The sequence below is a fragment of the Dermacentor variabilis genome, chromosome 10 (assembly GCF_050947875.1).
Source record: "Dermacentor variabilis isolate Ectoservices chromosome 10, ASM5094787v1, whole genome shotgun sequence".
In the NCBI taxonomy this organism is placed as follows: Eukaryota; Metazoa; Arthropoda; class Arachnida; order Ixodida; family Ixodidae; genus Dermacentor; species Dermacentor variabilis.
In genome coordinates this window covers 94,389,023-94,404,442 of record NC_134577.1, presented here as the reverse complement: position 1 = coordinate 94,404,442, position 15,420 = coordinate 94,389,023, and the positions used below count along the sequence as shown (strand labels likewise).

General features: G+C 47.0%; 1 protein-coding gene across 1 annotated transcript in view; it reads left to right on the top strand.

The window, feature by feature from the left end:
• Nucleotides 1–15,420, top strand: part of LOC142559666 (uncharacterized) — a 37,219-nt gene that overhangs the window by 14,021 nt on the left and 7,778 nt on the right. The window contains exons 3-4 of the mRNA XM_075671235.1: nt 12,259–12,329; nt 13,757–13,831. Of these exons, the coding sequence (XP_075527350.1) occupies nt 12,259–12,329; nt 13,757–13,831 (146 nt within the window). The remainder of the gene's footprint in view (nt 1–12,258; nt 12,330–13,756; nt 13,832–15,420) is intronic.

The window sequence follows — 15,420 nt, the reverse complement described above, 5'->3', positions numbered from 1 at the left end:
AGATCGCTAGTGCCGCGGGAGAGATGTTCCCCTTGCGGTAGCTTGCGTAGGCGGTCTGGGAGTCTGTGACCATGGTCCTCACTCCCGGTTGTGCGAGTGCGAGGGCCACAGCCACTTCTTCTGCTTCGGCTGTATTCGTCGTCCGTATCGACGCACCTGTGACCAGTTTATCAATGGTGGTGACCACCGCCCTTGCTCTCGTTCCGTGCTTGGGAAGCGAGGCGTCCGCGTAGAGGACCTCGGGGTCCTCAAGCAGGGGCATGTTCGCCTCAGCAATTCCTTCGGCGTCATCCTCCATGTCGCATCGGGCAAGGGTAAGCACGCTGCTCTTGGGGGGCAACGTGACGTGATCGTCAGCTACGCGAAGCGCGATATCACAATCGTTGTCATTGTTGCGAAGCGCAATGTAACGGTCGCTATGGCTTGCGTAGTAGCGAAGCTGACTCTAGACTCTTGCAGGTGGATGATGGCACCATTCGCCCGAAGGAAACCCACGCCGAGTATAAGGTCCTCTGAACATTCAGGAAGAATGAAGAAGTCGCCGATATACGTGAAGCCCCGCATGTTGACTCGCGCCGTGCACCGGCACATTGGACTTATCACTTGCCCACCTGCAGTACGAGTCTGAGTTCCGGTCCATTGCGTCGAAACTTTGTTCAGTATACGCGCGAGATTCTGGCTCATAACAGACGTGTCCGCAACCGTGTCGATTAACGCCGCGACTTCGTGGTCATCTATGGTAACTGGTACGTCGCAGGATACTGACACGGAACTACACTCTTTTCTCTGCGTATCAATTACGTCATATCGCGTTCATAGTAGTGGTGGATCTTCAGCGTTCGCAACGTCAGCGACCTCACCTCCGCAGGTGGCTAGACTAAGTTTTCCGGCAGGCAGGGCTGGGTGAGCGACGCCTCGTAGCTCTCGGCGTGAAGAGGGGGTCGGAAGACCTGGTTCGGGCGGGTGACGGTGACCGGGGTTCACGGAATTGTACAGCAAACGAGGTCCTGGCGTCCGCGAGGTATGCTTCAATCTCGAGGGGTCCTTCATTCGCCATTGCGCGGGCACGGCGCATTCAGGCAAAATCCATGGAGCCCAGCTCGGCGGTAAGGACCCGCCCTGTGGAAGTGGTCGGCTTCACCGCAATTAAAACACAAGGGCGTCCGGTCTGTGGTGAAACATACGTCACTCTTGCGGGGTGGTCGTGTTTCAGCCATGAATGGCGCGCGGCGAGGCCTGAAGTCGCCCGCTGCTTGTTCAACGGCACGCACACCATGAAAATCCAGGAGGTCGCTCACATCGCGATACATCGGGGTCAACGAGCTTCGCGCTTCTTCCGCATACGACATGCGAGGTTGCGGCTGCCGTACCTCGTGCTCGAGTGTCCCGCTTCGTTTTGGGAATTGGGCTGCCTGCCTGATTTGCTCCCGGACAACCTCAGCCAGAGCGAGTCGCTGTAGCGATGCTGGAGCCACCAGTAGCTTTTGGAGCTCTTCTCAAATAACAAGCCTAATAAGCTCCCACAAGGCGTCGGTATTGTGCAAGAGTATAGCGAGAGGGTCACGCAATAGGGTCGACACGTCGCCGTTGCACTGCCGTGTTCACTGCTGCAGTGCCTTTTCCATTGAAATGGCTTCTGCGAGAAACTCTGCAACGGTCTTTGGTGGGTTGCGTATTAGGCCACCGAATAACTCTTGCTTGACGCCTCACCTCAAGTTCCTGAGCTTCTTTTCTTTCGGAATGGACAGATCCGCGCGTCGGAAAAGTCGGCACATGTCTTCGACAAACACTGCGGCAGTTTCGTTCGGCCTCAGTACTCTCGCCTGAATTGCAGATTCAGCTCGCTCCTTGCGATCAAGGCTGGCGTATGTGCCGATCAGCTGCCGTCGGAATTCGTCCCATGTCGATAGGGCCGCCTCACGGTTTCAACCCATGTCCGCGCATAGTCCTCGAGGGCAAAGTAGCCGTTGCGTACCTTGCGATCTGGAGTCCAGCTGTTGAATTCTGCGACCCGCTCAAAGTGATCGAGCCAGTCATCTGCATCCTCAAAGGTGTCCCCATGGAAGGACGGTGGGATTGGAGGCTGGTTGAGGATGACACAATCAAACCCCGGCCCTCAGTCACCAGCGGCTGTAAAGCAACTGACCACGGCGGCGGTCAGACCTGCGACGCAAAAGAGGGTGCTAAGAATCACTGGCTCCGGACAGGCCGCCATTGGAATATGAACCTGGCAACGCTTAACGCTAGAACGTTATCTAGTGAGGCGAGTCTAGCAGTGCTATTGGAGGAATCAGAGGGCAGTAAATGGGATATAATAGGGCTCAGTGAAGTTACGAGACCAAAAGAAGCATATACAGTGCTAAAAAAAAGCGGGCAAGTCCTGTGCTACCGCGGCTTAGCGGAGAGAAGAGAACTAGGCGTCGGATTCCTGATTCATAAGAATATAGCTGGTAACATAAAGGAATTCTATAGCATTAGCGAGAGGGTGGCAGGTCTTGTTGTGAAACTTAATAAGAGGTACAAAATGAAGATTGTACAGGTCTACGCCCCTACATCCAGTCATGATGACCAGGAAGTCGAAAGCTTCTATGAAGACGTGGAATCGGCGATGGGTAGAGTGAAAACCGAATACACTATACTAATGGGCGACTTCAATGACAACGTAGGCAAACAGCAGGCTGGATACAAGGCAGTGGAGGAATATGGCATAGGCACTAGGAATATCAGGGGGGAGTTATTAGTAGAGTTTGCTGAACAGAATACCATCAGGATAATGAATACCTTCTTCCGAAAGCGGGATAGCCGAAAGTGGACATGGAAGAGCCCGAACGGCCAGACTAGAAATGAAATAGACTTCATACTCTGCGCTAACCCTGGCATCATACAAGATGTGGACGTGCTCGGCAAGGTGCGCTGCAGTGACCACAGGATGGTAAGAACACGAGTTAGCCTAGACATGAGAAGGGAACGGAAGAAACTGGTACATAAGAAGCCGATCAATGAGTTAGTGGTAAGAGGGAAAATAGAGGAGTTCCAGATCAAGTTACACAACAGGTATTCGGCTTTAACTCAGGAAGAGGACCTTAGTGTTGAAGCAATGAACGACAATCTTGCGGGCGTCATTCAGGAGTGTGCAATGGAAGCCGGTGGTAACTCCGTTAGGCAGGATACCAGTAAACTATCACAGGAGACGAAAGATCTGATCAAGAAACGCCAATGTATGAAAGCCTCTAATCCTACAGCTAGAATAGAACTGGCAGAAATTTCGAAGTTAATCAACAAGCGTAAGACAGCTGACATAAGGAAGTATAATATGGATAGAATTGAACATGCTCTCAGGAACGGAGGAAGCCTAAAAACAGTGAAGAAGACACTAGGAATTGGCAAGAATCAGATGTACGCGTTAAGAGACAAAGCCGGCAATATCATTACTAATATAGATGAGATAGTTCAAGTAGCTGAGGAGTTCTATAGAGATTTATACAGTACCAGTGGCACCCACGACGATAATGGAAGAGAAAATAGTCTAGAGGAATTCGAAATCCCACAGGTAACGCCGGAAGAAGTAAAGAAAGCCTTGGGAGATATGCAAAGGCGGAAGGCAGCTGGGGAGGATCAGGTAACAGCAGATTTGTTGAAGGATGGTGGGCAGATTGTTCTACAGAAACTGGCCACCCTGTATACGCAATGCCTCATAACGTCGAGCGTACCGGAATCTTGGAAAAACGCAAACATAATCCGAATCCATAAGAAAGGGGACGCCAAAGACTTGAAAAACTATCGACCGATCAGCTTACTGTGCGTTACCTACAAAGTATTTACTAAGGTAATCGCAAATAGAATCAGGAACACCTTAGACTTCTGTCAAGCAAAGGACCAGGCAGGATTCCGTAAAGGCTACTCAACAATAGATCATATTCACTCTATCAATCAGGTGATAGAGAAATGTGCGGAATATAACCAACCTTTATATATAGCTTTCATTGATTACGATAAAGCATTTGATTCTGTCGAAACCTCAGCAGTCATGGAGGCATTACGGAATCAGGGTGTAGAGGAGCCGTATGTAAAAATACTGAAAGATATCTATAGCGGCTCCACAGCCACCGTAGTCCTCCATAAAGAAAGTAACAAAATCCCAATAAAGAAAGGCGTCAGGCAGGGAGATACGATCTCTCCAATGCTGTTCACAGCGTGTTTACACGAGGTATTCAGAGACCTGGATTGGGAAGAAATGGGGATAAAAGTTAATGGAGAATACCTTAGTAACTTGCGATTCGCTGATGATATTGCCTTGTTTAGTAACTCAGGGGACCAACTGCAATGCATGCTCAATGACCTGGAGGGGGAAAGCAGAACAGTGGGTCTAAAAATTAATCTGCACAAAACTAAAGTAATGTTTAACAGTCACGGAAGAGAACAGCAATTTACAATAGCCAGCGAGGCATGGAATTCGTAAGGGAATACATCTACTTAGGGCAGGTAGTGACTGCGGATCCGGATCATGAGACGGAAATAATCAGAAGAAGAAGAATAGGCTGGGGTGCGTTTGGCAGGCATTCTCAGTTCATAAACAGCAGGTTGCCATTATCTCTTAAGAGAAAAGTGTATAATAGCTGTGTCTTACCAGTACTCACCTACGGGGCAGAAACCTGGAGGCTTACGAAAAGGGTTCTACTCAAATTGAGGACGACGCAACGAGCTACGGAAAGAAGAATGATAGGTGTAACGTTAAGGGATAAGAAAAGAGCAGATTGGGTGCGGGAACAAACGCGAGTTAATGACATCTTAGTGTAAATCAAGAAAAACAAATGGGCATGGGCAGGACATGTAATGAGGAGGGAAGATAACCGATGGTCATTAAGGGTTACGGACTGGATTCCAAGAGAAGGGAAGCGTATCTGGGGACGGCAGAAAGTTAGGTGGGCGGATGAGATTAAGAAATTTGCAGGGACGGCATTGTAGGGACGCCACAATTAGTACATGACCGGGGTTGTTGGAGAAATATGGGAGAGGCCTTTGCCCTGCAGTGGGCGTAACCAGGCTGATGATGATGATGATGATGATGATGATGATGATGAAGATCATGAGGACGAACTCGGTCGGCGGGGTCGAGGAAGAAGATGGAAGCAACGTACTCATCCTTCCGACTTGGTTGGGCAGCGGTTCGTGCTCAGGTGGCAGTCCTTGAAGTCGGCAGCTTGTCCGTGCGTGCACACGAGTCAGCTCGACCGGACTTCGTACTGGGCTTGTAGACAGTGTTCGATCTGGGAGTGGTAGCATGTACCCCGCATTTCCACCAGAAAAAAGTAACGTAGATTGGAGACGGAGTCTTACGAAAAATTGGAGGCTTATCAAGGTTAAGCCCAGTGGATGCGAAACATCCGCTGGGCTTAACCTTAGCGTATCCTTAGCGTTTGGAGGCATCTTGACCGCATACACGCCCAGCGCAAAGACGCTGGCGTGGTTGCGGGCACAGAGACTGACGCGACGGCGGGCGCGCGCCGCTTCATCCCTGGCGTGACGTCACATATCACGTGATGCAGCGATGGTGGCGCCGCCGCCACGTCGCGCGCGACGGCGCAAACCGAAGCGTGGAGGCTTCCGCCGGGCGACGTCCGACGGCGCTATATGAGGCCCAATCTGCAGCCGGTGTGACGTCATAACGTGACGTCACATCAAGTGATCTCACTTCAGGGTCAATGGTGGCCACCGCCGGGAGGCGACCGACGGCGCGATCTGAGGCCCCATCTGCAGGCGGTGTGACGTCATCACGTGACGTCATGTCACGTGACCTACTTGGAGGTCACTTGAAGGTCAATGGTGGCCACCACCGGGAGGCGACCGACGGCGCGATATGAGGCCCCATCTGCAGCCTATGTACGTCATCACGTGACGTCACGTCACGTGACCCCACTTCAGGGTCAATGGTGGCCACCGCCGGGCGTCGCGCGAAGGCCCGAAACCTACGTTAATATGCTTCGCATAATAGATTGCATAAAGATTGCAGCGGTGGCGTAGACGTAGAACACCCGCCTCGCGTGCAAGAGGTCCGTGGTTCGAATCCAGGTGCCGGCAATTTTCCACCGGATTAAAAAAAAAAGCCGCGTGTTGATAAAATTGCCCAAACAGGCCTGGAGTGTGGCCTGATCCCGGTGACCAGAACCGGTAACGCACTCCCTCACCAGAGCAGGATTGGCCACCCTGGTGCAGTACTTGGCCACAACCTCCTATGAACACAACAATCAAACCCCGGCCCTCAGTCCCCAGCAGCTGCGAAGCAACTGACCACGGCGGCGGTCAGACCTGCGACGCTGCAGAGGGTGCTAAGAATCACTGCCTCCGGACAGGCCGCCATTGGAATATGAACCTGGCAACGTTTAACGCTAGAACGCTATCTAGTGAGGCGAGTCTAGCAGTGCTATTGAAGGAATTAGAGGGCAGTAAATGGGATATAATAGGGCTCAGTGAAGTTAGGAGGCCGAAAGAAGCATATACAGTGCTAAATAGCGGGCACGTCCTGTGCTACCGGGGCTTAGCGGATAGAAGAGAACTAGGAGTCGGATTCCTGATTAATAAGAATATAGCTGGTAACATACAGGAATTCTATAGCATTAACGAGAGGGTGGCAGGTCTTGTTGTGAAACTTCATAAGAGGTACAAAATGAAGATTGTACAGGTCTACGCCCCTACATCCAGTCATGATGACCAGGAAGTCGAAAGCTTCTATGAAGACGTGGAATCGGCGGTGGGGAGAGTGAAAACCAAATACACTATACTAATGGGCGACTTTAATGCCAAGGTAGGCAAGAAGCAGGCTGGAGACAAGGCAGTAGGGGAATATGGCATATGCACTAGGAATAGCAGGGGAGAGTTATTAGTAGAGTTTGCGGAACAGAATAATATGAGGATAATGAATACCTTCTTCCGCAAGCGGGATAGCCGAAAGTGCACGTGGAGGAGCCCGAACGGCGAGACTAGAAATGAAATAGACTTCACACTCTGCGCTAACCCTGGCATCATACAAGATGTGGACGTGCTCGGCAAGGTGCGCTGCAGTGACCACAGGATGTTAAGAACTCGAATTAGCCTAGACCTGAGGAGGGAACGGAAGAAACTGGTACATAAGAAGCCGATCAATGAGTTAGCGGTAAGAGGGAAAATAGACGAATTCCAGATCAAGCTACAGAACAGGTATTCAGCTTTAACTCAGGAAGAGGACCTTAGTGTTGAAGCAATGAACGACAATCTTGTCGGCATCATTAAGGAGTGTGCAATGGAAGTCGGTGGTAACTCCGTTAGGCAGGATACCAGCAAACTATCGCAGGAGACGAAAGATCTGATCAAGAAACGCCAATGTATGAAAGCATCTAACCCTACAGCTAGAATAGAACTGGCAGAACTTTCGAAGTTAATCAACAAGCGTAAGACAGCTGACATAAGGAAGTATAATATGGATAGAATTGAACATGCTCTCAGGAGCGGAGGAAGCCTAAAAACAGTGAAGAAGAAACTAGGAGTTGGCAAGAATCAGATGTATGCGTTAAGAGACAAAGCCGGCAATATCATTACTAATATGGATGAGATAGTTCAAGTGGCTGAGGAGTTCTATAGATATTTATACAGTACCAGTGGCACCCACGACGATAATGGAAGAGAAAATCGTCTAGAGGAATTCGAAATCCCGAAGGTAACGCCGGAAGAAGTAAACAGAGCCTTAGGAGATATGCAAAGGGGTAAGGCAGCTGGGGAGGATCAGGTAACAGCAGATTTGTTGAAGGATGGTGGACAGATTGTTCTAGAGAAACTGGCCACCCTGTATACGCAATGCCTCATGACCTCGAGCGTACCGGAATCTTGGAAGAATGCTAACATAATCCTAATCCATAAGACAGGGGACGCCAAAGACTTGAAAAATTATAGACCGATCAGCTTACTGTCCGTTGCCTACAAAGTATTTACTAAGGTAATTGCAAATAGAATCAGGAACACCTTAGACTTCTGTCAACCAAAGGACCAGGCAGGATTCCGTAAAGGCTACTCAACAATAGACCATATTCACACTATCAATCAAGTGATAGAGAAATGTGCAGAATATAACCAACCCTTATATATAGCTTTCATTGATTACGAGAAAGCGTTTGATTCAGTCGAAACCTCAGCGGTCATGGAGGCATTACGGAATCAGGGTGTAGATGAGCCATATGTAAAAATACTGGAAGATATCTATAGCGGCTCCACAGCCACCGTAGTCCTCCATAAAGCAAGCAACAAAATCTCAATAAAGAAAGGCGTCAGGCAGGGAGATACGATATCTCCAATGCTATTCACAGCGTGTTTACAGGAGGTATTCAGAGACCTGGATTGGGAAGAATTGGGGATAAAAGTTAATGGAGAATACCTTAGTAACTTGCGATTCGCTGATGATATTGCCTTGCTTAGTAACTCAGGGGACCAATTGCAATGCATGCTCACTGACTTGGAGAGGCAAAGCAGAAGAGTAGGTCTAAAAATTAATATGCAGAAAACTAAAGTAATGCTTAACAGTCTCGGGAGAGAACAGCAATTTACAATAGGCAGCGGGGCACTGGAAGTCGTAAAGGAATACATCTACTTAGGGCAGGTAGTGACGGCGGATCCGGATCATGAGACGGAAATAATCAGAAGGATAAGAATGGGCTGGAGTGCGTTTGGCAGGCATTCCCAAATTATGAACAGCAGGTTGCCGTTATCCCTCAAGAGAAAAGTATATAATAGCTGTGTCTTACCAGTACTCACCTACGGGGCAGAAACCTGGAGGCTTACGAAAAGGGTTCTACTCAAATTGAGTACGACACAACGAGCTATGGAAAGAAGAATGATACGTGTAACGTTAAGGGATAAGAAAAGAGCAGATTGGGTGAGGGAACGAACGCGAGTTGATGACATCTCAGTTGAAATCAAGAAAAAGAAATGGGCATGGGCAGGACATGTAATGAGGAGGGAAGATAACCGATGGTCATTAAGGGTTACGGACTGGATCGCAAGGGAAAGGAAGCGTAGCAGGGGGCGGCAGAAAGTTAGGTGGGCGGATGAGATTAAGAAGTTTGCAGGGACGGCATGGCCACAATTAGTACATGACCGGGGTTGTTGGAGAAGTATGGGAGAGGCCTTTGCCCTGCAGTGGGCGTAACCAGGCTGATGATGATGATGATGATGCATAATAGACGCTTCTCTTTATTGGCGGGCCAGAAGAAGAGCGTGCAGCTTACGCACTTCATCGTCTTTCGTGGCGCCGACCTTTGCGCGCGGCGTCCTGCGGTGCGGGAGCCCCACATGTTTTTGTCACTATGAAAGAAACTGCAGTAGCTTTAGTTGGTGTGACAGAAGTCCATGACTTGCGCGGGTTAGAGTAGTAATCCTGGCAGTTCAACTTGAAAATAAACGTTTTTAGCTGTTTTCATTTTGATACGTAGTTCTTCCTTTGCAGTGTTAAAGCGAATGATACTGTCAGGATTACATGTCTTTTTCAGTCGGCGCAGATTAGGAACACGATGCGATATTTGCGGTATGCAGCGATTGATCCATGGAATCTTAGGATTTGTATTGTATTTTTAGTCTTGAGGGGAACAAAATTATCAATGCATAGTTTTACGATGCACCGAATGCATAGACTAATGAGTCAACGTTATTATGTGGACCAAGTGCTTGAAAGGAATGAATGTTAGGTGCTAAAGTCTGTGTTATAGATGTGTCATCATCATGAATGAAGTCGAAAAACTGTGTAATATTAGACTGCAGCTTAATTAGTGAATAGGGAATGCTACTCATTACATTGCACTGAAATCCTGGTTGGACGAGCTGAGAACTGAGAAAAACTAGGTCTAAGAGAGAATTATGGCGGGTTGGAGCTTGTATGATTTGAGTAAGACCAAGGGATAATGAAAGCGAAAGAACTTCCTGAAAAATGGAAAGGTCACGACCAGTGCAGGTCAGGTTTCGCCAGTCAATGCCCGTTGCAATAAAATCTCCCATGAATACAAGGTTCGAGGTGCCGAAGTTCGAGATGCTAAGCCTGTGTAAATCTTGTAATGAGGAACCTGGCGCGATAGCATACACCAAGAATTATAGAAAGTTAGTTCAATATACGTTACACCAAGCAACTTCAACCTTAGGTGCGTTAGGCAGCACATAAAATTTTAGGTCTGAGCGAATAAGCAGCGATGCACCACCACCTTTACCACTTGATTGGTCATTCCGTATTCCGTACTGCACACTGCTACCTAGGCGGATGGGCTAAATTCAGTCCAACACGCCATCATGCAGCCAGGTCTCTGTTATGGCCAATACAGGTCACGTAACAAGAGCCAATAATGGCACGAGCTTGTTAACGACACTTATAGCATCAAAATACAGAATGCTTAGCTTACCAGTACTTGGCGGAAGTCAACCAGTAGTTGCTCCGGCTTTAGATACAAAAGGTGTGTTAGGAGCATGACCAGAATCGCGCTTTAAACTGTCTTTACCAGTGTCGCATATATAGATTTACTCTTGATCCATTATCACGAAAACTTGCAGTTGCGTCCCACAGTTTCTTTCGTAAGGTTCGCACATTCAGGACTAAGTCTTCAGTGATGTACAAACCAGACCCTTTTAGTTTCGTAAGATTTTTCATACCTCGAATTTTTTCCCTAAAGTCCAAAAATCTTCATTATGACAAGACCTGATCGCCCTTGTTTTGACTTCCCCGAACGGTGACAGTGCTCAATATCCGGACATTTGATGTAAAATGTTTTGTTAGCACCTGTGCTACAGTATGCAGCAAAGAAGCAGTATTTTCATCACGTGTCTCCGGTAAACCATGCAAAAGAATATTGTTCCGACGTGAGCGGTCTTCTAACTGATCGGATTTTGAAGTAAGTTTAGTGATAGATTACCTAAGTGAGGCAATTTCGAAGTTAAGCTTGTTATACATCACGGTCACAGTCAACAGCTGCTGCAGAAGATTCAAGCGAAAATACACGTCTTTCAAGGGTTTTGAAGCGCGAATTAAAAGATTGCGCGAGATGATTAGCCTTCTTTAGAGGGGAACTAGTGGAGCACTGACTGCTACTTGTACAAGTGTTATTACACTCACTTTGATGTACTTGCTGAAGGCACCCCACTAGCTCCAGGGTTATGTTTAAAGTCCCCACTCAAAAGAAGGCTATCGTAACAGTTTAAAATACGAAAACCGCAAGTAGCAACACTGTTCGCGCAGAACAGAAGCAGCAAAAAGTGGTCATTAGAACGGTAGCTATAGGCACCTTGAATATAGTATATCTGCGTGAAAAACAGGCAGCGTTTTAGTAATATTCTGGCGTCGCTACTGTTCTCCACACTGAAGGAAGGTGCCGTGATGGATACCTTTATATCATCCGGTGTAGACGTCGCTGACCTCAGGTTAGCGGTGATCGGTCAAACGACGATGACATCAGCCGGAAGCGGCGCACGCGGGAGGCGGTCGGGAAAGCCACGGGGTACAGCAGGGCTATCACCAACAGGAGTGACAGGGCAGTCCATAGGCACACCATCGACCGCATCCACATGACGGAGAAAAAGAAGCTCGGAAGATAAGGCAGCGTCACCGCAGAAGAATCCATGCAAGTATCCAAAAAATTTCGGGAAAAAACACGCAGCGTCTGAGCAGCATTCCATATATAACGATTTGAGTGGTTGTTGTAAACTAAAAGTTAATATTCACTGCGCCATCTATTTCGATTGCGAATCACAGAACAGTTTGAGAGTTCGAGAGGTGAAGGAGGGCTCGGCCCAACGCCCTTACATGCGAACGCCTTAACGCGTTCTCACGGTTGTCCTCTCAACCAAACGCAAAGCTTGAGCCTGAAGGCCACGTGATGTATGTGATTTGTCCCACGGATATATTCATAATTCGGAGTATAGCACATATAAAGCGTAGGTATCTGTCACAAATAAAGCAGCTCACATTTCTTTGAGCGTAGTTTTCGTGAACACATCAGTACGCTCTGGTGAAGCAACTTTTGGGCTGCAATATCAATTTCCAGAACGCTTGCAAGAAACAAAACCCGCGTTTCTTTCGCATCAATCTTTTCCATGCCGCAAACTTTGTTTTGTACTAAGCGAAAGTAATCAGGGGAATCTGTGTGTGGCAACCACCTTAGTGCACTGTCGATATATGCAATCAATAACTCCATCTTCTTCGTTTGATCCTGCAGACCGAACCTGCCCGCATGTTTATTATTTTAAACCCATTTACAGAAAAACAGAGCAAGAAAGCGCATCTCTACAAAGAAAGGGCACTTACCCGGAAATGGTTGTCACAAAGCAAGGTAAAACGCGCCCCCATCATAACGCCTTCCCTATTAAATGTTACTTACCTGCCTTAAGCATTCATTTGAGTGAAAGCTCATAAAAGAATTTCCTTCGCTTGCTGCGCGCACGCGCACTCATCTCTGAACAAGTATTGGAACTTATCCCAGTTCGCATATAGGGAATGAACAATCTTCCAGTGAAAATGAGGTAACCTTTTCGCGAGCACATTGAATGTGTTTTACAAAATACAGAAAGTTTATTTCTGCAACAAAATGTTTGTTTGTTTATTTATTTATTTATTTATTTATTTATTTATTTATTTATTTATTTATTTATTTATTTATTTATTTATTTATTTATTTATTTATCGTCATAGCCCCAACAGCGTTACAGTGCGTGCGTGCAACGCAGAAGTGTATTCGAGAACGCACCGACTAGCCCAAACAAGAGCGTTCCTAGATAAATACCACACAATCAAGCATGACTAATAGTCATATTGCTACCATTGTTAGAAGTCAAGTACAACTCAATAAGCATACTTTCTCTGTATTGACTTGAACGATGAAGCACCTTCTCTGTAGGTGATGTAGGAAGGAGCGCAGTTACATTCTGTGCATGGCCTTTTGGCAGAAATGGACGAAAGAAAAATTTTCTGCAACTGGAAGAAACACAAGCTTTAATAGCAATGACCAAGACGGAATAACGCAATAGTTGTGTAATGAATTATTGTTTAAGAACCAGTATTTTTTTTAAAATGTCCTCTGGAATACACAGATGCATGAAATTCTCCTCTAAAGCTGTAAATTAACTATGCCGATGTGTAACTTTATGAAAAAAACACAGCCGGCACTGGAATTTTTGCAGAAAATAAAACTAGCTGACCTGTTCCAAACTTACCCCATGGAATCGTTAGTGCAATTGAACCAAGATACCGTACTGACGACGTATAGTTGAGCTTCAGTCTGAGTAATTTCTACATTGTTCACATAACATTCCGCGAACAATGTCATTCCTAGGGCCCATTCTAAAGGTGGTGACATTTTCAAACAGTTAAACCCAGCCAACAAGCACGAATGAGCGAACACAAAGGACGGCTTATCTTTTGACTACTAGAAAGCAAGCTCGTCACCTTGGTTAGATGCAGTAAACGTATTATTGTTTATTTTAGTAAGCTGCTCTTTAAATGTGATTTTTGATGTTCTTGGAAATGCGTAAGCCTTCGCATCTGACACTGCTCGTTGCTGTGCACGCTGCGCGAATGGTTAAGATATAGAGGCAGTCTACTTTGATACATTTTCTTTTCGTCTCCCAATGTATAAGTTCGTTATACTCGCTGAGGCAATTAAACTTTGACCTATAACAAAATTATAGCCTAGGAGATTGATTGTTTGCCGCCGGCTTCCACAACCATGTGAAGAGATTTACATGGGCCTTTTTTTTTCAGGTGGGGCACAAGTCACCTACACATTTAAATATTTTAACACGAATGAATGGTGTGGAATCTTCACTTATAAACAGAGTGAGTGGATCGGTACACGCCGATATTTCCGTTCTAAAGAGTGTATGCATGAACATTGCTTTCCCAAAAAATAACATAAATATTCAAAACGTAAAACTACTGAGTACAAAATAAAAAGCCCCTTTTTGAAGACTTATCAGCGAGCTACAAACTATCGGGACAGCTGACAATTCACGGCTTCCAAAGATCGCTCTTCAGGGAGCTAATGGCAACGGTCAGAAAAGCTCTAACGGTGCTCTTGAAAGTTCTCACGACAGCCTTAGTGGTCCCAGCGTTTGTGTTACACCACACTGAATCTCAGCCGAGCACCCGCGAGGTCGCCTTACCTTCTACACAATTTGCAGATGCTCCTGTTCACCCACTTTAAAGCTTCCGAAGGTGCACTATGTTTTACACATACAAAAAAGTAGAACAGCAACGCCTTCAATGGCAATTAGTGCAACTGCGTTCGGCTGTTATATTATATTACTTTGGATTAGAGTCCTTTAATATCACCTTTGGCCGACAGCGCCAATTTGACACTTTATGTCAATAACTTCGAAGTCTGGAGAAATTCAAACAACAGTTCACCTTTTTTAATGCACTAGCATTCTTAAAACCTTCCCACAGGTTCCGGCGGCTACGTATGTATGTGTCTATCTATCTACCTATCGATCTATATATGTTTGTAGCTAATCGTCTTCTCGTCTACTTGGGTCACTGGATAGGTCGTGGTTGAATGGTCGCCGCATTGGGCTGCTGTGACGAAGGAAGAGGGTTTGCATCTTAGGTTGCTGAGTATGTCGAAATGTTTACATACGTGCCGCTCTTCAGCAAACCTCTTTCATGTGGACATGAGCCACGGTAGATGCGCGACTGTATCTACGTTACCGCTGTTCCAAGAAACTCTGACGCCGACTTTGAGTATTGCATATTTGGCCCTCTGTCTGTGCTGGTTTCGAATGAACGTCTTTGAAGCCATTTGAGGACACTGTGTATGTGCCGCTCTTCAATGACCATCTCTTGAGCGCCAACTTGGGCAACTAGGCATGTCTCACTGGGAATGTGCCCCTCTGCATTGATGAGAAGAATCCCTTAAATTTATCTAATCATGAGCGGAATCGACGATGCTTCACATTTGTTCCTCGAGCACAGCAAGCCGACACTATAGCAGAACTGCGTCAAAAACCTACTGGACCATCTGTCGCTTTTCGATAAACGCATTTCACACCAATGCATTAACGATCTGCGCCATGAACGCATTGGGTGTGTGCCACTCTTCAATGAATTTCTCGTCAACTTGCGTCCCTGCTTACGTGCCACTTAATGAGCGGTAAGCGAAGGAACAATTTTCCTCAGCGTTCGCAGATGCCGGCACGCCACCGTTTTCGTCTCGGATGCCACGTGCGGACTTTTCTCCAGTCCCACTAGATGGTGCAGCGCATCCAGAAGGAAGCACGGGAGAAGAGCCTGGTTGCCGCATGACATGCCGCATGGCAGTTCGGAAGCAGCGCGTGCGATTTGTGGCGACGGTGCTAGTTGGCGCCCAGTGTTCTTAGGGACCATAATGCAACACAGGGTTCTATGGTGATACAACAGGTACGAGGTGC